Here is a 22,625-nt window from a genome sequence, read left to right as displayed (position 1 = left end):
TGTGTTTGCTCAGCCCTCCCCCCTCCCCCCACTTCCCAGTTCTAGCTGCTGCCTGCCCGCCCTTTCCTTGTGGGCACTGCCCCAGCCTGGTTAGTGACTTCTCCAAATACCCAAAGATACTCAAGAGCTTTACAGGCTACACTCTCTCCCATTCACACCCTAGGATCAGGGAGTTCAGGAGAGGTCTTTGTGGTACTGCCCAGGCCAGGCTTGGGCAGTGGAGGAGGACTAAGAACACCATAGAGAACAATTAAGTATGTCCTCCGGCAGAAGAGCCCGGGGGCAGGTAGCCAGCTGCACGGCTCCCGCGCCCCGCCTCCATGTCTGTCCAAAGCCTCCCACAGACACAGGAGGAAGGCGGCGGAGGACTGGAGAGGCCCAGCTCTGTCCATTTGCATGTCCTTAAACACCTTGCTGTGGGCTAGAGAGATGGCTCCCTGGGAAAAGGTGTTAGCTGCCCAGCCAGAAGGTCTAAATGTGATCCCTGGGGCCCACATGGTAGAAGAAGAGTACTGGCCTCACACGTGCCCTTACGCACACATGCGCACACGAACACGCACATGCGCATGCATGCACGCACATATACACATAAATGAATAAATGCTCTTTAGGCAGGGCGTACAGCACTGCTTCTTGGTGAGGCCCACCCTCCTCCAGGCAGGATACTGGCCCCTGGAGGCCCCAAGGCCCCATGTCACCGTTGGAGCCTCCCTGGGGGTGCTGAACTGTGCCCTGGCTGACGCACAACTGAGCTCACTGGTACCCAGGAGGCCAGGCCAGGACAAGGAGGAGATGGCTGAGAAGGCCACTGCACTCCACCTCCAGCCTCCGGGACACGCAGCCTCGGCACACACACAGCCTGAACTGCTGGGACCCAAGGACTGTGGGGAGTGGCGTTGTCCACCCTGTACTGGGGCTTCCTGCTGACCATCGATGTCTGCACATAGAGGGGAACTTATGGACGGGGGTGCCCCTGAATCCTGTTGCTTCATATCGGGACAGGGAATTAATGCAGGGAAGCATGGTCGTGTTGGACCTGCGTTTGAGGAATTCTCACATGATGGGAATTCGGTATTCCTGCTTTCCTGGGGGCTTAAGACTGAAGAGGCATTCCATTTTAGCAAATACCCCTGAATGCCTATTGAGATCTATAATCTGCTACGTGCGGAGTCCACCGCAGGGGAGTTTTCTCATTGCAGCTCACCTTGCACACCTGGTGCGATACTTAATCTTGATTGTCAGGCTGTTGATTTAGAATCACCGTGGAAATAAGTTGTCATGCGTGTCTGTGAGGGAGTTTCTAGATTAGGGTCATTGAGGTGGGAAAGAAAGGCCCGTCCTCAGTAGGGTTGGCTCCATCCCAGAGGCCCATGTCCTAGCATGATGGAAAGTGGAAAGGAAGCTGAGCGGCAGCATCCATCTCTGCGTCCTGACTGCGGATGTGATGGGACCTGCTGCCTTACACACACACACACACACACACACACACACCCCGCTTCCGTGCCGCCCCCACCATGACGGACTGCGCCTTCAGACTGTGAGCCAAAGTCAACCCTTCTCCCCTTAGTTACTTTGGCCTGTCAGAACCTGACCCAGTCACAGTACACCGCCAACACGTTCTCTTGGAGATGAGTGGACCAGAGTTTTGTTCGGGCCCCTGGACATCTGCGTTGTGATGAAATTGTGCTGTCCTCTCTCGGTTTGTCTGAGTTTTAACCTGGCAGTTCCGTTGGGTTTGCCGGACATATGCCGGAGACCGTTGTCTCCTCCTTTCCTGTCTAGGGCAGAGCACCTGAATGTTGGATAATCTATTATCTTAAGTTTTGGTAGAAATAAGTTGCATTTTTGTAGGAACACCACCACACGCACACACACACACACACACTTTTTTATTTTGAAAAATACCAAATCAGAGCTGAGGAGATGGCCTCATGGGTAAGGTGCTTACCATACACCATGAGGACCTGAGTGGGTTCCTGCCTTCAGCATCCTCATAAAAAGCTGCGCGTAGCAACACAGGGAACTCAGAGGCAGAAGGATCCCTCGGGCTTACTGGCCAGCTAGTCTAGCCACATTGGTGAGCTCCAGGTTCAGTGAGAGACTCTGTCTCAAAAATAATAATAATAATAATAATAATAATAATAATAATAATAATGTAGAGAGTGATTGAGGAAGACACTTATACCTTCTGCACACATGTGCGCACACAAAAGCAGATCTTTAAGCAGTTGGAATAATGAGCTGAGATGCTCTTCCACTTAACTATCAGTATTTTATTTGTGCTCTCATATGTGAAAACTCACTCAATTCCTACACACACACACACACACACACACACACACACACACACACACACATGTGAACTTGTAGATACATGTACACATGTGGGCGCGCACGCACATGACTGTGTAAGTGTGTGGTCGCGTTAGGTAAGAGTAAGCCGCAGCTGTTCCTCGGTGTATGTTGTTAGACCTTTAGGAGATTTTGTTCTGAGATAGAGTCTTCCCTCTGTATTAGTCCAGGCCGCCTCAGACTAGTGATTCTCCTGCTTCAACCTCTTGTGCTGGTGGGGGTGGGGGGGAGGTGCTTGTATATATGTGATGGCGTGTCTGCATGTGCGTATGGAGACCAGGAGCCAGCCTCTGATGTTAGTCCTCAGACACCGTCCACCTTGATTTTTGAAACAGGGACTTTTATGTGCCTAGAACTCTTAAAGTAGGCTAAAGCTAGCTGGCCAGAGCTCCCTAGGGATCCACTTGTCTCTGTCTCCCCGGTGCTGAGATTATAAATGTATGACACATGCTGTGTGTGTGTGTGTGTGTACACATGCATGCCACTATGTGGAGCGTGTGCATGCACACACACACACAAGTATACAGGAGTACTCAAACGCATTCATATGTGGAGGCCAGAGCAGAACATTGGTATCTTCCTTTCTTGTTCTTTGCTCTATTGCCTTGAGACAGGGTCTCTCACTGAACAGATAGTCACAGTTGAGTCTAAGTTGGCTAGCCAGCAAGCTCTCTGGATGGACCTGCCTGTCACCCGCCCCTCCATACTGTAGTGACAGCCTGCCTGGCTTTTTACATGCCTGCTAAGGAGTTGAACTCGGGTCCAAAGCAAGTGCCCTCACTGAGCCCCATACCTGGCTTTTTAAGTGTGGATTCTGGGGATTGAACTCACATTCGCATGCTTGCGAGACAAGCCCTTTACTGAGCCAACTGCGCGGCCCAGTTCTGACTTCACTTTTGAGATTACAGGGCAATCTCTGATCTTACATCTGGACAGTTCCTGCAAAATAGTTGACAAATGGTTTCTCTCTTTCTTTTGCATGTCCTGGTACCTCCGCCTCGATGGGTGATGGGTGAGAACAGGTAAGCACCTTTTAGCTGCCTCTCCTTCCTTCCATGCTGGGCTGGGCTGAGCCTGCCTGGACCACTCCTGCTAGGTGCCAGGTTGTGACCCTCAGGAGATGCAGTGTCTGTATTTCACAAAGAAGAAACGAGTCAGGGGGGTTCTGTGGGGACCCTGTTCCGGCCACAGCTGCTCAGTGGCAGAGCCCAGTGCTGCCTGTGGCCCGTCTGGTTCCTGCCGGGTGCCTTGGGAAGGCTGTCAGTGACAGAGCACGTGTGGCCTGGGAAGCTAGACGCCTCTGGGAACCTCAGTTTGCCAGTCCACAGAGGGCTCTCATGGTGACCAGAAGCAGGCTCAGCAAGTACCTGACAGGCTCTGCCCTCCTTTGGAGGTACCAAGCAGAAGAGCACCTGTCGAGAAGCTGAAGTAGCCAGGTGTGGTCGGGGAGGGTTCCTGATTAGAAAGACAGTCCTCCCCAGGACGCAGGGTCCTTACGGGTGACACAGCTTTCCCACTGAATCCACCAAAGGGGGTCAACCCCTTCCTTCCCTGTGAACAAAGCCGGTCAACAGGGCCACAGGCTGACCAACATTGGGATATTGCAGGTAATCTGGTCACACGGTGGTTCTTTTTCTAGGACAGTTGTCAAAGCGCTGATTTCTTGGGGAGAGAAGTAGTCTGCTGTGGGGTGGGTGGAGGTGCGTGATGTGGAGGTGCCAGCCTCCTTTTGAGGAGAGACTGCTCGTGGTGGCTGGAAGAGAGCTGCTACTGATAGGGTGTTGCTTAGCCTCGTGGGCAAGAGCCGGCCAGCCACCATCTTTGAGTTGAGCAAGTTGGGCCTGGAGGGTGACACACACACCCCCAAAGGTAAAGATACAGAGTAGCCTTCCAGCTTTGAATATAGTGTCTATAGTGCACATTTAATTCATTGTGTGTTTATGCGTGTATGTATATTTGGTGGTGGTGGTGGGGTGTGTGTGTGTGTGTGTGTGTGTGTGTGTGTGTGTGTGTGTGTGTGTGTTCACACATGCGTGCACAAGCACATGTGGATCAGAGGACAACTTTCTGGAGTCACTTTAGATGGTACACATTTTTGTGTTTCTTTGGTTATTTTTTTAAAAAAATTGGAAAAGTACAGCGAAAGGAGAGAAAAATCTACCCAGGATGCTAGACAAAGACCCCAGCTTCAGGCCCGTGCCTCACAACTGCCCTGTAGTCTACCATGTCGTTGACTCTGGCTTGTGGGCCCTGTGCCCTTCCACTCCCGGCTGGGATGGTTTCTGTCAAGGTGTGGCGTACCGCGTGGTGCTTTGTGTGGTCATAACCGTGTAGCATACGTGCCTGGCACAGATAACCAGAGTCGGGCACCGCCTGGCTAGTGGCAGAAGCGGGTGGAGATTGGCTACGGGTGGGTGCCTCAGCCCAGCCAAGCATGTGGACTGCACACACTGGCAAAGCCCGCACTACCCTCCTTGCCGGCCTCAGTTTCTCCTCTTTGGCCTGGCATTCGTGGTTAGGGAGGAGGAGGGTAGACACCAGCCACAGGCCATGAGGATGTGGAGAAGTCTTGAGTTCTGAGCACCAGCCTCCACGGAGGCGGAGAGGCCGAAAGAATCCAGTTATCCTTCCTCCCCGGACCCCCAGATCTGGAGGCGGGTCTGAGGTGGGAGTGCGCAGGCCCATGCCCACCTCCTTCCTGCACACACCCAGCACAGGAGCAGTGTCCCCTTCCCTCGCCCCCAAAGCAGGAGGGCATGCAAGAAGTGACATCTTGCCTGCCCAGCATCAACAAGCCAGAAAGTACCAGGCAGGTGGGCGTGAAATATGAATGAGTTACAACAGGCAACCCCTTCTCTGCTCTTCCCTGGCATGAGGCCCCGGGCGGGCAGCCTCTCCTCTCACTAGAGAGGCCCACTCACTGGAGCCCTGCCTAGATGCCTCAGATAGATGCCAGGACAAGTCCCTGCCTATGTGTAGGAGGGTCCAAGTAGAGCACTGCTTAGAATGTCTTTGAAAAATCCTTCAGCCAGACTGACGGGGCACAGTGAGAACCCCCAAATCCAGCTGCTCGTCCCCTCTTCTCTCAAGAGAGCTGATAGCTCACAGGCCTGGTTCAATGGGCTGTCCTGTTTGAAGGCATTGATGGGACCTCCTCCAACAGCCCCTCTCTGGGCGGGGCTCCCCCAGAGCCTCCCCTGAACCCCTACCAGCCATACTGGCAGCAGCCAGGTTAAAACGATCATGGTTTAAACCATCCCAGCCCCAGCCCAGTCCTCTAGGTTGCCCAGTGAGGGGCTTGCTCTGGGTCTCCAATCACGCAGGGTTGGGACTGGAGCGGGTAACTAGGAAGTATGTCATGGAGAAGGGGCCTCACCGTGGCATGTCCAGTCAGCTCACAAGCTGGGCCAGGAGGCAATCCTGAGCTCTCCCGGACCTTGGCTGGGCCTCATGGGATCTGCATAGTTCTCAAAGCTTTGAATAGCTGGAGCTCCTCTCAGGGTGGGACCACTGCCTCTCGTCAGTGACCTGCCCAATCCTAGGGAGAAGAGGAACTTTGGGGACCCTCATGCTGCCACCCAGATGCCCACACAACAGCTCAGTTCCTCTGTGGGTGCAGCTCTTTGGCAGGAAGGCCTCTTGGTAAAGCAGCCAGCGTCATTTATAAAGTGAGCAAAGATGTTCACACTCCCACTGTGCCACTAGGTGTTGCCAGCAGGAGGGGACCATCAGGGTTCCCACAGCGAACCGGGGAACACTGCACTTTCTCAGTTTTGTTTCGTTTCGTTTCGTTTTGTTTTTTAATAGTTTGGTATTTGGAAACAAGAATGAGAAGTTTCGTTTTGCTCATGACGGGGCCCTCCCCATCCTGTCCTGCATACAGGAGATATTTCGTGAATCCTGTGAAATAAGAAAGGAATCAGCAAACCAGAGCTGAGAGGGCAATGCTTCCTAAGGCTGGCTGAGGCCTCACGCCCCAGGACCCAGCCACACCTGTCCCTTCACCAGGTAGACGAAGCCAGCTGGCCAGTGAGCTTCTTCGAGGGCTTGCCCGTCCCCACCTCCCATCTCACTGACACCGAGATTACACGTATATTCCAGTCCCAGCTTTTTCCGTGGCTTCTGGGGATCGAGCTCATCTCCCACCCCCCATCCCAGTAGCGAGCGCTCTTTAGTAGATACCACCCCACCAGATCTTTGTGGGCCTAGAAGTGTATGTTTTCTGTCCTCCTGTTGAACAGATAGACGTGCTGAGACCTGGGAACTGAGTAACATCCCCGCCCCAAGCTGTGTAGGAGGACAGCTAGTCCAGTGAGGTCCTGCCTGTCCGTCTAGCCCTGGGACCTCTTGCTCTGCTGTCCACTCCCCAGGCCAGAACTACAGGGGTTGGGGTGGGGTGGAGAAGATAAACAGTCTTGAATGCTAGGGCAGGAATGAGTACCCCCGTCCACCACCCCACCCCCCCACCCCCATGCACCCTGCAGAGAGAGGCCAGCCTGCACCCATCAGGCCAGGGTGGCTGCCATGGACAGAGAATAAGAAAGTCTGTCTCGAGCCGGGCAGTGGTGATGCACGCCTTTAATCCCAGCACTGGGAGGCAGAGGCAGGAGGATATCTGTGAGTTCGAGTCCAGCCTGGTCTCCAAAGCGAGTTCCAGGAAAGGCACAAAGCTACACAGAGAAACCCTGTCTTTAAAAAAAAAAGAAAAAAAGAAAGTCTGTCTCAAACAAAAATTGAAGGCAAGAACCTACACCTGAGGTTGCCCTCTGACCCCCCCCTCCACACACACACGCACACACAGGTGTTCCATGGCATGCGTACATAGGCACACTCATGTATACACACACAAAAGAGAAGCATAGGAAACTAGCTCCCCCGGGAAGGAGCTGTACAGGCCCTGGGCCTCGGCAGACTGCCCTACCCAGGCAGACTGACCTTTGACACACTTCCCACCCCCATGCTACATTGTAGCCATGCAGTGCCTGCCACTTCACATCTGGGTGTGAAAACAGTGTGAACCAAGTTCAGATGAGCCTGTGTTCTCAGGAGAGTGGCCCAGGTTCTGAGGCTGGTGAGTGGATTAACCGTGGTAAGCAGTAGGTACCCTGTCGGTGCATGTTTTGGGGGATGCTTGTGCCTCCTGGAGACCAGACATGGGTTTGCTGATGCACATGAACCGAGGCCCAGCCCAGAGCAGGGCAGGAGCACACTTAGCCAGAGCACCAGTGGTCAGAAGGGCTGTAGTTTTCAATTTGATGGAGTGAGGAGGGACAGGTCTAGCCTTGTCATCCAGTCATGTCCTGGCTATAACCCAGGAAAGTCAAACCTCTTAGGACTCGGAGTTAAAGGAAAAGGTGTAGGCACGGACGTACCCAGGCCTCAACAGGAAGGAGAGACCACAGTGCACAGGCTGGGTGAGCACGTACCGTATGCAAGGCAGATGGCAGAGACCTAGAACCCAGGGTGGCTGGGACAGATGGGAAGGACTCGAGGCGAGGCCCTGGAGAGGTGGAGGTTGAGTATCAGGCCCTGGGCATGGGGCCCAAAGTATGCAGAGCCATGGACCCCTGAATCCTCCAAACACCCAGCTGCAGGCTTAGCAGTAGAAATCTGGAGGAAGGCCCAGGGCGGGCAGCCTGCCTCTTGGCAGTAAGGCCAAGGCTGAGCAGGAAGGATGGCTGTGAACCTGGCTGAGAGAGAGACCAGTACTCAGAATGAGGTCGCAAGGCTGTTTCAGGGGTGGGGATGGGGCATATCCCAGCCTGTGTCCAGCTTGATTCAGGCCAGGTTTTCTGTAAGTAAAGAGCCTTCCCTGGCCTGCCTGTTGTCAGCCTAGAAAGCGAGGTTCTTACCAGCGCGTCTGTTTCTGCCGTTTCCTATGTGTGTTTCCCGCAGCCCTAGGAGGTGCATTGTGAGAGCTCCATCTGCAGGAGGGGTTGCCTCTGAGCCCAGGGAGCAGCCGGGGGATCCCCAAAACTTTATCAAGAGGGTTGGAGGCCTCCTTGGCACAGGCATTATCACCTGCACTTCAGCCATGGGCCCGCCCTGCTGGCCGATCACAGGAGACCCCACTGGCAGCCTTGCACACAGCTCTAGCTGTGAATGTGGCCATTGAAGGCCACCGCGTCACTCTGGAGACCTGGGCCAGGCGCTACCTCGTGGTGGGGATTGGTGGGGAGGAGGAGGGTGGGTTCCCCCTGCTTCTGAGCTGACAGTAGAGCTTCCAACAGTATAATCGCACAGGAACCCTTGAGCCACCAGGGTGTCTATGACCACTGTCACTATAGGAACTGCCCAGTGGAGATGCAGAGGCACAGTGCTGCTCAGCCTGAGGGGCAGAGAAACTCCAGGCCCTCTCCCGCCCAGGCCCGAGCCATTGGTGGCCGTGACCAGCCTACAGTTTCCCATGCGGCCAGCAGATTCCAGTGCATCTGGCAGCCCTGATGGCCGTCACCAGGAGGCACCAGGACATTGTTAGTTCTGCCCCATCACTGTGTAGGAGACAGCTGGGAGGACCATGTCCCCATTTCACAGGTGGCCTGCCCAGGGTCCCACAGCTGAAGGCCTGGAGCCATGCCCTGGGTTTAAGATAATAGCTAGGTCTCTGCCAAAGAAGTGACCCGGAAGTGGAGCTCGGTGGAGCTGGGGATGTGACTCAGTTGCTAGGGTGCTTGCCTGGCGTGCGTGAGGCCCCGGGGTCAGTTTCCAGCTGCACATCAAGCAAATATAGTAGCACCTGCCTGTCATCCCAGCGCTCAGGAGGGGAAAGAGAGAAGGTCAGAAGTTCAAGAAAAGTCAAGGTCATGCTCAGCTACATAGTGAGATTCAAGCCACCCCCCGCACCCCCCACCCCCGGGTTCCTTGAGACTATGCTTCTAAAAAAAAAAAAATCCCCCAAAAAACCAGCAGGTGTTCTCTCCTGTATTAGAGATGCCCCTGGACATGGAGGTCTGTTGGGCCTAGACATCTGCATGCCTTGCTGCGCAGCGGCTGCTGCATCCTGGGATGACTCAGGACTCAGACTTCCGCCCTGGATCTGTGGCCCCCTGGTAGTTAGACTTCATGGCCGGCCGTGTTGGGAAGGGGCAGGACAGCGTCAGTGAGTGGAGCTCATAGCATCTGCCTTTCTGGGGACAGAGGGGCACGCCACCCCCCACCCCATCCCCACCCCCACGTCCATGTCTCCCAAATATCTAGCATCTTTTCTTCCTACCAAGGAGCTCTTAGGATTCCTGTCCTACTCAGCTTGGATCCTATAGTAAGAAGGGGATATGTGTGATGGGGTGGAGGGAACCTGTCCGAGAGTCCACACATGGGACCAGGGTGTGTGCCCTGGCTCCTAGGACAGGGCCAATTTCTGTTTAAAGTCACTCACCTGGGGTGCTGCATTTTCCCTGCAGGGCTGACTTACAGCTAATGGACCTTAGCCGAAGTGACCTGGGGTGGATTTGTTTGTTGTCTGTGTGCTTGGAGCTGAGTCACAGGCACTGCCACCAGGCTGTGATTTGGACAGCTGTCAGCAGGTTGTCCAGGCACATGTTCCAAGCGGACACATTCACCTGGCCTTCTGGCTCACTAAATTAATTATGTGATTATTGCTGAAACCCTAATACCCTGGGCCCTGGAGCCCTGGATCCAGGAGCTTACCCTCACATTGCCTAAGGTCCTCAGTGTGTCGGCTCTGAGGAGATGCCCTAGGTTCAGGAACCAAAACAGGGTGGAAGTTTACATCCCTCCCTTTCAGAGGAGCCAGACACAGGCTGGCCACAGTAAGAGTGCAGCCATGGAATCACCAGAGGCTCTTTCTCTACCTGTCTAGAAAGTGGAACATCCGCTTAGGGTCCAAGAGGACCACAGATACTTGGCAGCCAGCCACATGTACATTCCAGCCAGGAGGAAGAGAAGAGAACGCGGAAGTGTCCCTGGGGACATCCTGATGGCCAGGCTTAGTCACACAACCGTACTTAGCTGCAAATCACCTCCTGAGACGCTGTCATCTTGAGTGTCCAAGCAAGCGTAGCCCCCTAGATCTACATTGGCTTTTTTGCGATCTATAAGAATTCTGCTTAGGCTGGGGCTCCTGAAGTGTCCGTGTGATTTATGTTGGGCTAGCCACTCACATCCCTGGGTGTTCATTTCCCATCTCTCCAGCTAGCTGCATCAGCAGATCGCATAGGTCACCAAAGAGGGCCATCTCGGGCTCAGCTGCCCTTGTCCTCACCCAAGATAGGATTCGATTCTGCTGTTCCACACTTCCACACACGGGCTGTTGGTTGGTTTTGGGCATTCCATGCTCTGGATGTCCCAAGGGCAAAGGGGACTCATGGAAGGGATCGGTAGGAAGGCTGTGGCCAGAGTCTGCCTCCTCCTTTGTCCACACAGCCCCTGACCCCTGACGTCATGAGGCCTGAGCCTGAACTGGGATATTTTTGGAAGCAAAATCAGTGACTCAACAGAAATAACCACTGCTTTTCTTTAGGCGTTAGCAAGAGGGGTGGCCTTAGACCAGCATTTTCTATGGAGAGAAAAAACACACGTGCCTCTCCCTAACAGCAGCTCAAACTTGATGGGCTGAGTGTCCCACAAGCACCAAGCTGGGCTAGTGGGCCCTGGTTACAGGGTCAGGAGCGAGGAGGTGATGGGCAGGCCCCTGGGAACCTGTCGGCTTGCAGACATGGGTGCTAGTTTCCCATCTTGTGCCTCTATGAACCCCTGTCCCTCCGGGCCACCCACTTGATCCTTTATCCCCCCAGCCTGCAGCTGTGCCCTCGGAGGGGAAGTAACACAGCCTCGCAGTCTCAAGAAGCCTTACCCACAAGCCCCATTCCGCTCCTGGAGAAAGGAAAAGGCAGCCCGCCCCACATGGCCTCTGCCCCACAGTGGGACCTGACGCCAAAATCACACCTCGTTTTTCTAACGTAGGAAGCAGCTGGCCCCCGGGGATCTGGTGGCAGGCAGTGGTTAGGACGCTAGCCAGGGTACTTTGTGTCGGGGGCTCTCCAGCTTTGGCAACCTCCATGGTGTTCTCTTCCTTATCAAGGACCTAGGGCAGACAAGGTCTGCTTCTCACAGAGAGTCCCTGTCCTGCTCTGTGATGCCCCACGGGCCTAGGGTGGTGGCAGTTGTCGGAACAGGCCTGGGGAAGGGGACCCCATGCTTGAGTGTTCTGAGTATCTGGGGATTCTTCACATTGCCCTTCTTGGGCCTTCTGGACTGGAGTCAGGTGTCTCAAAGGGTTATTTGTTAATTAATTTATTTATGTATATATGTATGTGTGTGTCTGTGAGTTTATGTGCACCACATGCAGGCAGGAGCCCCCAGAGGCCGGAAGAGGGAGTCAGATCCCCTGGAACTGGAGTTACAGGTGGTTTTGAGCCACCATGTGGGTGCTACAAACCAAACCCAGGTTCTCTGCAAGAGCAGTCAACACTCTCAAGTGCTGGGCCAGCTCATGGATAGCATTCCTCAGGCACCATCCACCGTGGTTTCTTAGGTTTTTTTTTTTTTTTTTTTTTTTAATTTATTTTCTCTTTCTCCCTCTGTACATACAAACAGAGTCATATGAATCTGACTTTATCCTTGTCTATGTCCTCATGAAGGGTCCCTGGGCCCTGAAGAGACCAGTTAGGGTTAAAGAGGGTCCTCAGAGTCCTTCACACATACCTCACCACTCGGTGACCCTGGTAATCCTCTCCTGCTATCAGAGCATGCCACACTTCATTGTTACTGCTGCTACTAGGAAGCTGCTGCAGAGGCCGCCATAAGTGCTTCTGTGGGAACCAGTGTGGTTCTGTAATGTTTGTTTAAGGACTGAACTGGGCCAGGCCTAGTGGCGCATACCTGGAATCCCAACACTCAGGAAGCCGAGGCAGGGCAGGGGAAGCGCGGAGATTTTACAGCCAGCCTGGGCTACACAGTGAGACCCTTTTTATTTTATAGCCCTCAATTGTATCATCCTTCTGACTATGGGTAGCGGTAGCCTCACTCTCATCCAGGGCACAACTGAGCTGGCACTTGTAAAAACTCCTGCCTTTGTTCCAGAGTCTGAGTTTTAGGACCCATGGCTGATATCCTGACCTTCAAACACCTTTGGTTGGTCTTAGAGAGGGTCTCAGCCTTGGAGAAGCCAGCAAGAAATGTGCCCTGACAGAGAGAGAGTGTGTGTTTCATGTTCATATGTGTATGGGTGCACGTGTAAACTGCATGTAGAAGGTAGAAGCTGGAAGTCAACCTCAGGTATGATTCCTAAGGTGTTGTCCACCTTGGATTTTTGAGACAGGGTCTCTTACTGGACTGGAACTCACCAAGCAGACTAGACTGGCTGTCCATCACACCATCACACCTCAGAGATCCACCTGTTTCTGTTTCCCCAGCTCTGGGACCCAGCCTTTCATTCATTCATTCATTCATTCATTCATTTATTTATAGCATTTTTAACATGACAACATATGTGTTGGTAAGTAGGTGCAGACATGCCATAGTACACCAGTGGCCGTGTGTGTGTGTGTGTGTGTGTGTGTGTGTGTGTGTGTGTGTCTGTCTGTCTGTCTGTCTGTCAGTCTGTCTGTCTGTCTGTCACAGGCTGCAGGAGTCTGCTCTGTGGCTCATTGGTGTCTTCCTGTTTCATATCTCCCCAGGACAGACAGCACCTGGGTTTTGTTTGTTACCTTAGCTGCTTTTCTCAATGACAGGAGAAAAGCATAAAAGGGGGGATCTTTTTCAGGGCAGGGTTCATCATGACAGGGAATGCATTGTGATGAGGTACAGGACTCCTGGTCACCATGCATCTTCAGTCAGGAGGCAGAAATGATGCAGGTGCTCCGTCTTTCCTCCCTGTGTTTATCATCTGGTACCACCTACAGTTGCTGAGGCTCTTCCCACCTCAGTTAATCTAATCTAGGACACCCCCACCCCTCCATCCCTGCCACACTGCCACCGCCATGCCCAGAGGCATGTCTCTTCGGTGATTCTAGATTCTGCCAAATTGGGTGCTGATGTTAACCATCACAAGGGGCATCGCCACACCCCTCTACAGGGTAAGCACTGTTTTGGAGGTAGAATTACCTAAGGCTAAACTTCTCACTAAGCCACAGCATCCTGCCCCTCCTCCATCCAGGCTCTGGACTTGCTATGAGCCTGAAGACAGTTAGCTAGGTTAATTGGTTGGTTGGTAGGTTGGTTGGGCGCCAGATGTTGTTCGAATCTTAGATGGTTGTTTAATAAAAAACGCAGAGCCAGATATCAGAAAGCTGCAAGATCAGAGAAGAACAACCAGCCACTAGTTCTTACCGCTAGGACATCCTCAATTTAAAGAGAGTGAGTTCCTATTTCCTCATGCCTTATATACCTTTCTCTGCCCAGACATCACTTCCTGGGGTTAAAGGCACACATGCTTCCCAGTACTGGGATTGAAGGTGTGTGCTACCACTGCCTGACTCTTTTCCATTGTGGCCTTGGACTCACAGAGATCCAGACGGATCTCTGCCTCCCAAGTGATAAGATTAAGGTTGTGTGCCACCACTGCCTGACCTCTGTGTCTAATCTAGGGGCTGGCTCTGTCCTCTGATCCTCAGGCAAGTTTATCAGGGTACACAACATATGACCACAGGTAGATGCAGGCACAAGTGTTGGTTAAATCAACTCCCTGAAATAGAAGGGACCGTGAAGCTGCATCCAGCTAGCAGTGTGGTCCACAGGAGGAACAGGTACGGGGGTGGGGGCTGGGAAGCACTGTCTTCCACTACGGTAAAGCTCTTGAGACTGGCAAATCTCCGAAGCCACATCTTCATTGAGCTGTTACAGACACTTCAATAAAGGATTGGTCCTGGGTGAGCTCTCTCAGTTGCCAGATGAAGACAGTAGGGATGGGTAACTGCTGAAAGTATGTCTACCAACCTAAGAACTGAGAGCGTCTCTACCGTGAAAACTGGCAGAAGGCTTGGGGCGTGGCTCGGTTGATAAAGTACTTGCCTAGCAGGCACAAGGCCCTGGGTTCAGTGCCCAGCACCATAAAACCAGATGTGGTGATGCATTCCAACACTTGGAGGGGAAGGGGGGGAAATCAGTTCAAGGCCATCCTTAGCAACATAGCGAGTTTGAGGCAAGAGACTATCTTAAATTATCAACAAGGAATTTACCTTCTCTATAGATAAGAGAAGCAGGATTATACTAATTAGAGAGGTTACAGGGTTGGAGGGCAGTCTATAAAGGGAGGAGCTCCTTGTTTCCTGCTACTGGGTTAGTGGTTCTGGGATTTATATGTAAATAAGGCATGATGGCAAGCACGTTGAAGTCTGAGTCAAGATTTCAATATCCATTCCGAATATAAAAATTGTGGGTTTTCCCCTGAGCTGTTACCCAATTCATGTCCCCTTTCTCTGATTTCTCCCAGCCTCATCCAGTTCTTGTAATTAGATTTGGGCTATGTTGGGGTTTTTATTCCTCATGGTTGTCGATAGAGGACTTGGCTCTGGCAGGGCCAGTCCCTTGACTCTGAGACCAGTTCCCAATCATTTATAAGTATTGTGAGAATCACCTGAGTTAATTTGGGGTCAGATCCTGGTTCGCTCTCTCCCCACAGGGCCAGCAGGAGATAGCATGCTGATTCTAACCCTGAAGTCGCTCTTACATACCCCCTGGCTGGCCTCAAACTTGCCATGTAACTGAGGCTGGCTTTGGGGTTACTTTTCTTCAAAGATTAAGGCAAAGGGAAGCTTGTTTTTGTTTGTTTGTTTTGTGTGTGTGTGTGTGTGTGTGTGTGCCAGAGGACACATGTAGAGGTCAGAGAACAACTTTACCCACCAAGCCCCGTTCCCCTAGAACCCCAGTGCTGGGACTATAGACGTATGCCACCATGCATGACTTTTTAATGTGGGTGCTGGGGACCCAGACTGACTCCTCACGATGGCACAGCGAGCGTTTTACTCTGAGTCGTCTCCCAGCCCTCCTGGTGTCCTGTTTCCTACAAACCAGGAGGGCACTCTGGTCTGGCCTTGCCTTGGCCTCTGGTCTTCACCATAGGCCCTTCTGTAGTCAAAACCCTATGTCCATAGTCTTCTAAGAAGTTTGGGAGTCCTGCCGGAGGCCCAGGGACTGCCGCCTCCCACCAGGCATCGTTGGTCCTGCCTGCCCAGGCCAGAGAGAACTCGGAAGTACTAGTTAGGAACCAGTGTTCCTTCTTGGTAACCCCTCAGTCAGTGGACAGGTGTGAGCATGGCTGCTCTCAGGCCAGGTACTGCCACTTCATGTCCATCATCAGGTATTTCTGTAGAGGCTGGGGGAGAGCCTTCACACGGTGGATCTGACCCCAGATCCTGTTAAGGGAGCTCACCCTTCCCCAGTGAGGAATTCGGTCCTTGGTGATAAGGGCAAAAACTCTAATTAGCGCTCACCTGTAGTCTCTAGCTGTTGTTGCTTAAAGAGACCCAGCCTGGGTCAGAAGTAGTTCATGGTCTATGCAGAGATAGGCATTGTCATAATCTAGTCTGAGTGACCACCTGAGGGTGGCCGGCCTCCTTCATGATTTTTCTGGAGATGATTTTTCCCAGCGCTAAGTGAGTTTTGCCGAAGCTGAGATTTGCAGGTTTCTAGTTAGAAGAACCTGCTGCCTGAGCAGGTACGGGTGGTAGTCACTGTTCAAAGGGGAAGATACTGCTTCCAGAAAAGAGGAAGGGCCAAGCAGGTTCACACAAGCAGAAGGCAGCAGGGTGGCTTTAACTCTGTGGTCCCAGATCAGAGGCCGGGTTCCTCTTCTGTGCTCTTATTCCGGTGACCCCAGTATTTCCTAAGGAAGCTTGTCAGTTGTACTAATGTTAAAGCTTGCTATTTCCCGTTCTTCCTTCAATCCCACCAGCAATCACCCCCACCAGATCCCAGGTGGCACCAGGAAGCTGGCAGTGTGGGGGCTAGAGGAGGTGACATGAGAACCGAGCCCTAGGCCACCCTCTGCTCCCCCACCCCTCAGCCCAGGTTCGCCACCCCTCTGGTTGAGACGGCACTGAACGCACTTTGCAATGATGGCGCCCCCCAGCATGGTGTGGGCAGGGCTGCAAGGGAAGAGAGGGGCAGTTTCACGGTCTTCCTGCCCCTCACCCACCCACCCATCCACCCGCCCCCTCCCATGGCCCCCGGCAGTGTCAGCTGCCTAGAATGACCTAGACTGGTAGAAACCGACCAGCTTTCCCGGAATTCCAAGGAGATAAGAAGCAGGACATGGCCTGGAGACATCAGTTGCAGCCCTTTTTTTACTGCCGAGTGTTGTCCCAAGAGGGCTGCACACATTATCGATGCCAGTTACCGCCTGGGGGTCCAGCTGGGCTGCATGGTTGTGGCCACAGGTATAGATAGGCCTCCTTCCTCCCCATCACTCAGATGACCACCATTCTGCTGACTACCGTGAGCCCAAGGCTTGTCTCTGTATGGAGTGTGTATCCAGAGACGTGCCCTCGAGGTCAGTGTACCATGGACACCTTATAGGTTGGGACCATGGTCGACACTGTGCTCACAGCAGCACAAGTGGCCAGCCACCCTGAGAGGGCACCATTTCCGGGGGAGTCCCTGAAAGCAGAGCTGCTTCTGGGTACATCCCCAAGGCTCTCCGTGTGACAAAGCCAACTATCTCCAGATGCTGGGGCGCAAGAGGACATGTGGTTCCTTTCAAGAGAGCAGGTGGGGTGTGTGTGTGTGTGTGTGTGTGTGTGTGTGTGTGTGTGTGTGTGTGTGTGTGTGTGAATGTATGTGTGTGTGTGTGTGTGTGTGAATGTGTGTGAATGTGTGTGTGTGTGTGTGTGTGTGTGTGTGTGTGTGTTGGAGACCAGAGACAAGAGGCAGTTGTGAGCTACCTGTTGTGGGTGGTTGGAACTGAATTCAAGTCCTCTGGAAGACAGTACATGCTCATAACCACTGAGGCATCTCTTCAGCTCCCTCTCCTACACACACACACACACACACACACACACACACACACACACACACACACACTTTTTTTTTTTATCTTTGGTTTTTCTTTTTTCTTTTTTTTTTTTTTTTTGGTTTTTCGAGACAGGGTTTCTCTGTGTAGCTTTGCGCCTTTCCTGGGACTCACTTGGTAGTCCAGGCTGGCCTCGAACTTACAGAGATCCGCCTGGCTCTGCCTCCCGAGTGCTGGGATTAAAGGCGTGCGACACCACCGCCCGGCTTAATCTTTGGTTTTTCAAGACAGGGTTGTTCTGTGTGACAGTTCTGATTGTCCTGGAACTCTCTCTCTCTCTCTCTCTGTAGACCTGACTGGCCTCAAACTTCTGTTTTTCTTTTTAAATAGAGATTGTATTTATGTGTGGGTGCCCACTGATATCAAAAGAGGGTATCACAACCTCTAGAGCTGGAGTTACAGATGGTTGTGAGCCAGGACATGGGCGCTGGGAACTGATCAGGTCCTCTGCAAGAACAGCAAGTGTTCTTAACCACGGAGCCATCTCTCTTGCCCCTCAGTTTCCTTTTCTTTTTCCTGAAGTGTTTGGGGCACATAAGAACTTGCATCGCATCTGAGAAATAACTCACAGTAGTGAAGACCTGTACCCTTGCCGCCCTGAGAGCATCCCAGAAGGATGGTGTCCTGTATACACCCTGGGCCCTCCATCCCAAAACACACCAGCTCTAGCCTGTCTTGAATTTCCAAGTATACCATCTCACTACCGTGTTTTTATATCATTTATAATGATTTCAGCATAAACACCCATTACTAAAGATAGTTTCTAGAGATTTCTTTTTTTTTGGTTTTGTTTTGTTTTTCGAGACAAAGTTTCTCTGTGTAGCTTTGCGCCTTTCCTTGGAACTCACTCTGTAACCCAAGCTGGCCTCAAACTCACAGAGATCCACCTGGCTCTGCCTCCCGAGTGCTGGGATTAAAGGTGTGCGCCACCACCGCCCGGCTGGAGATTTCTTTTAAGATTTATTTTGTTATTTATGTGTATGCCGGTGTCTTGGTATGTATGTACCTGGGGGGGGGGGTAACTGAGAAAGCCAGAAAAGGATCTCAGAAACCCTATAGTGGGTTACTGGCCATTGTAAGCCACCTAGCGGGAGCACTAGGGACTGAACTTGGGGTTCTGTAGAAGAACATCAAATACTTATAACCACTGATCCATCTCTCTAACCCCAGGATTTTTATTTCTGAAAACCTGATAAACATTGTTACTATAGTCCGTGGGAAAGCCTGGGCTCTGAGGCCAATCCGTACAATGGCCATGCAGATAGGAAGTATCTCACTTTACGGGACCCTAGAGAGGATGGTGGAACTTGTTCAGGGTGCCTGACCTGTTTCTGAAGTCAGGGTGACATGAGCCATGGGATGGGTCATGGCAGATTCTCCGGGTGAGGAAACTTAGACCTGGGGGCTGCTGGCTCTCCAGCTGCACAGGACTCATCCAGGAAGAAGGCAGGCCTGTCGATGAGCCGTGGCCTGACCCTGGAACCGCCATCGGTTCAGTACTGATGGGCATCTTGACACCAAGGACACAGAAGGCTTGCAAAGGGCAGAGGCCACCACACAGCATGTCAACAAGGTATATAAGGCCCGGGCCCAGGCCCAGTCGGGCCTCATTCAGTTCCAGCCTTTGAGGGGCGCGGCCACTGTCTGACCCACTGAGAGAGACAGTCGTCCCCTCCTTCCTGTGGCTTGTGCAGCCCATGCCTCCAGGATGCTCTCCATCCTAGCAACCTTCCAGGACAGGGCCTGGAAGTCTGTCAGCCCACCGAGGCTCCAGAGCACAGGACAGTGGAGGACCAAGAGCTGCTGTGGGACCTTCCTCTGCAGTCAGAACTACCACTCCTGTGGCTTTCAGGATGTTTGGTGGCAGCTGCTGGGGCCTGGGGCAAGAGGGAGCCGAGGCCAGGCACTACAAGGCATCGTCCTGCGGTCCCACTTGGAAGGCATGCATGCCCTTGGCAAGTTCCTGCCTCAGACCCCAGGGTTTTCTTCCCAGAAATGAGTGGTAGAGCTGAGAGCTTTGTGCTGCAGCTGGAACCGGCCGGTGTCACTTGGCCAGGGGTCCATGCTGAAGCGCCACAATCGCCATAGCAGATGTAGCCCGATCCTCTCCTCTTCCTCCCGCAGTACTGATCTCTCCCCGCTTTCTCACTGCAGGAAGTTCTACTACATCACTCTGCTGCGAGACCCAGTGTCCCGCTACCTGAGCGAGTGGCGACATGTACAGCGTGGAGCCACGTGGAAGACCTCACTGCACATGTGCGACGGGCGCACGCCAACCCCAGAGGAGCTGCCGCCCTGCTACGAGGGCACAGACTGGTCAGGCTGCACGCTGCAGGAGTTCATGGATTGCCCCTACAACCTGGCCAACAACCGGCAGGTGCGCATGCTGGCCGACCTCAGCCTGGTGGGCTGCTACAACCTGTCCTTCATCCCCGAGAGCAAGCGGGCCCAGCTGCTGCTGGAGAGCGCCAAGAAGAACCTGCGCGGCATGGCCTTCTTCGGCCTCACCGAGTTCCAGCGCAAGACGCAGTACCTCTTTGAGCGGACGTTCAACCTCAAGTTCATCCGGCCCTTCATGCAGTACAACAGCACCCGGGCGGGCGGTGTGGAGGTGGACGAGGACACTATCCGGCACATCGAGGAGCTCAACGACCTGGACATGCAGCTGTATGACTATGCCAAGGACCTCTTCCAGCAGCGATACCAGTACAAGAGACAGCTGGAGCGCAGGGAGCAGCGCCTGCGCAATCGCGAAGAGCGCCTCCTGCATCGCTCCAAGGAGGCGCTGCCGCGGGAGGACCCGGAAGAGCCCGGCCGCGTGCCCACCGAGGACTACATGAGCCATATCATCGAGAAGTGGTAGTGGTGGCAGGGGCAGAGAGTGATGGGCAAGATTTCATGGGGAAAGAAGTGGGGGCCAGCAGTTCTTGCTGATTGGCGTCGAGGGGAGCGTGCCGGTAGATCACCCTAGACCTTTGATGGGCGAGGTAGGACCTTTGGGACAGGTGGCCTCCCTGCTCTCCTGGCCCCCATGTCACACTTAAAACTGAAGATTTGAAAAAGACTCTCGAGGGGACGTGTCTGCCCAGCCGGAAGCCCCACACCTACTATGCACGCACTGGCTCCAATGACCAGCCCCTCTAGGAACATATGACTAGCTCCTAATAGTTCATCTAAAGCTCCTTGGCCTCTGGGGACCCTAATAACCCAGAATCTCGGGGAGCCTTTTCCCTGAGAACACAAGCGAATCTCTGTGGCGTCCTCAGACCTGGAGTTCCCCCCCTCCTCACCCATCACAGCTGCTTTCAAGGTCAGGGTCAGCCCCAGCCATGGCAGAGAAGAGTCCACGTCTGGTACCTGGCTGCTGCACTCTCTGGGCCATGATCAAAATCCACAGTCCATCCTGGCTTTGAGGAGCCAGGCCCAGGCAGGAAAGGGATGGACACCAAGAGTCCCCCACACACACACCAGTCCCTGTGCTTTCTGATCCCCCACTGCCTCCAGCCCTGTCACTGGGACATGTATACAAGGGCTCATGTGCCACTGTTCCTGCCATACCAGCAAGTCTTCAGTCCCGTGCATAAAAGCATCCCGTGGCTGGGATACAGGGCCACACCAACCTGAGCTGATACTGAATGGCCAGGGTGGGGACTTCCCCATCCTCAGCTAAGGTTGGAAGGAACAGCTCTGTCCTTTCTGGGGCCTGGATGCACAGCCCTCCCCGCCCTGGCTCTCTCTCTCTCTGCATCTTTCCGACCCTTCAAAGTCCGACCAAGCTATCTCCAGCAGCCCTGTGGGCCAGCCAGTGTCCCTACTAGAAGCCATGTTGCGTATCTGTTTTTAAGCACTTGCCCAGTGCCCTATCCCTTGTGTTCTCTAGGAGGCCCTGGTGGGCCCACCACTTACTTAGTGGAGGTGTCGTGACTTTTTCAGCCCATTTGCATGCAGACAAGGGTTGTGAGCTGACCCTGAGGCAGGACAGGACCGGCCTACTCCCTGTCTCCGTCTCGCTCAGCACTCAGGCTAAGAAGGGGTGGGTTACCGCAGGCAGGAGTAGGGGCCATATGTAGCATAGCAATATTCCAGATGTTGACAGGTGTAGCCGCTGCCCCAGAGCAATGGCTTCGTCTTCACATGTGGGTGGTTATAGGGTCTACATACTCAGGCACCAGGCACCTGACCTTGGGGTCCACAGGCAAGGTGAGTTCTGATAGGCACCATCCGGCCCCGTCCAGGGCCACCTTCATGGTGAATGATCACACTGGGTAGCAAGATGAGTTAGGCGGTCAGGACCACTGTGAAAGGGATTGGCTTAGACACTCAGTTTAGAGCAGTTATACTTCTGAGAGGAGCTTGGCATATTTGGGGAGCCCTGGGGTCTTTCACAGGTCGTGTTGGTTGTCGCCAGCTTCTGTCAGGAAGTACCCCATCTCCACATGGCCCCCCTTCGCCACTTCCTGTGTATGTGACCCAAACATGGATCTGTTCTATACATACTAGAATATGTTTTAACTTACGCCCCGCCATCCTGACTCACGGAAGCACGGGTCACTTCTCTATCTCTGCTGCGTTTGAAAAATAGTCCCTCCCATCTCAGGCCAGCGCCAGGCTGAGGAATCCTCAGTCCCTTGACTGTCCACCCCTGCCTAAGGCTCAGGCCACCAGCTTTGGGGCACAGCTTCCTGGTACTCAGCATCTCAGAATAGGGTGCTTCCCCGTCCCTCCAGCTCCAAGGACTCTGCCTACCCCTGGGGCTGAGAGGCCATGCAAAGGCAGCAAGCTAATAACTCAGTCCCGAAGCACCCTGCAGCCCTGCAGACACCCCCTCTTGGAGTGAGCGGGAAGCGGGGACCACAGAACTGTCCAGGCACCGCGTCTGAACTGGAACTGTTTCACTTGAACCCGGGAGCTTTAAAGCTTTATTTATTTATAGCTTCTTATTAAAAAATAAAAAGTGTTGAGAAGGAATCTTTTTGGTTATTCACACAGAGCAATGAATTGACGGTGGAAAAGCAACTGGTTGTCTTCTAATTGTCTTTGTCTAGGTGGAGAATGAACATTAGCAGATGAAATAAACCCTGAAAAGGTCCCCGTGTGCTGTGGTCTGTGCTAATCCCTTCCAGGCATGGCAACTGCCAGCATCATAGGAGGTTAGCAGGGGTGCAGGTGACCCGGCCCAAAGTGGGTGCTGGTAAAAACAAACCACAAAGGGTAGAAACATCATTTATCACAGCATGTAGGCAGGTGAAGGGGGGGAGCTGCCACCAACAACAATGTCAGTACCATCTGTCGTGACTTCCTCTGC

General features: G+C 53.3%; 1 protein-coding gene across 1 annotated transcript in view; it reads left to right on the top strand.

The window, feature by feature from the left end:
• The window catches only part of Hs6st1 (heparan sulfate 6-O-sulfotransferase 1), a 45,025-nt gene extending 22,616 nt beyond the window's left edge, over positions 1 to 22,409 (top strand). Inside the window, exon 2 of the mRNA XM_028865335.2 lies at positions 19,475 to 22,409. Coding sequence (XP_028721168.1) covers positions 19,475 to 20,183 — 709 coding nt within the window. The 3' untranslated portion in view covers positions 20,184 to 22,409. The remainder of the gene's footprint in view (positions 1 to 19,474) is intronic.
• The last annotated feature ends 216 nt before the right edge of the window (positions 22,410 to 22,625 follow it).

This window comes from Peromyscus leucopus, chromosome 16_21, assembly GCF_004664715.2.
Source record: "Peromyscus leucopus breed LL Stock chromosome 16_21, UCI_PerLeu_2.1, whole genome shotgun sequence".
In the NCBI taxonomy this organism is placed as follows: Eukaryota; Metazoa; Chordata; class Mammalia; order Rodentia; family Cricetidae; genus Peromyscus; species Peromyscus leucopus.
The sequence above is the reverse complement of the archived record's forward strand: the minus strand, read 5'-3'. Positions and strand labels throughout refer to the sequence as shown.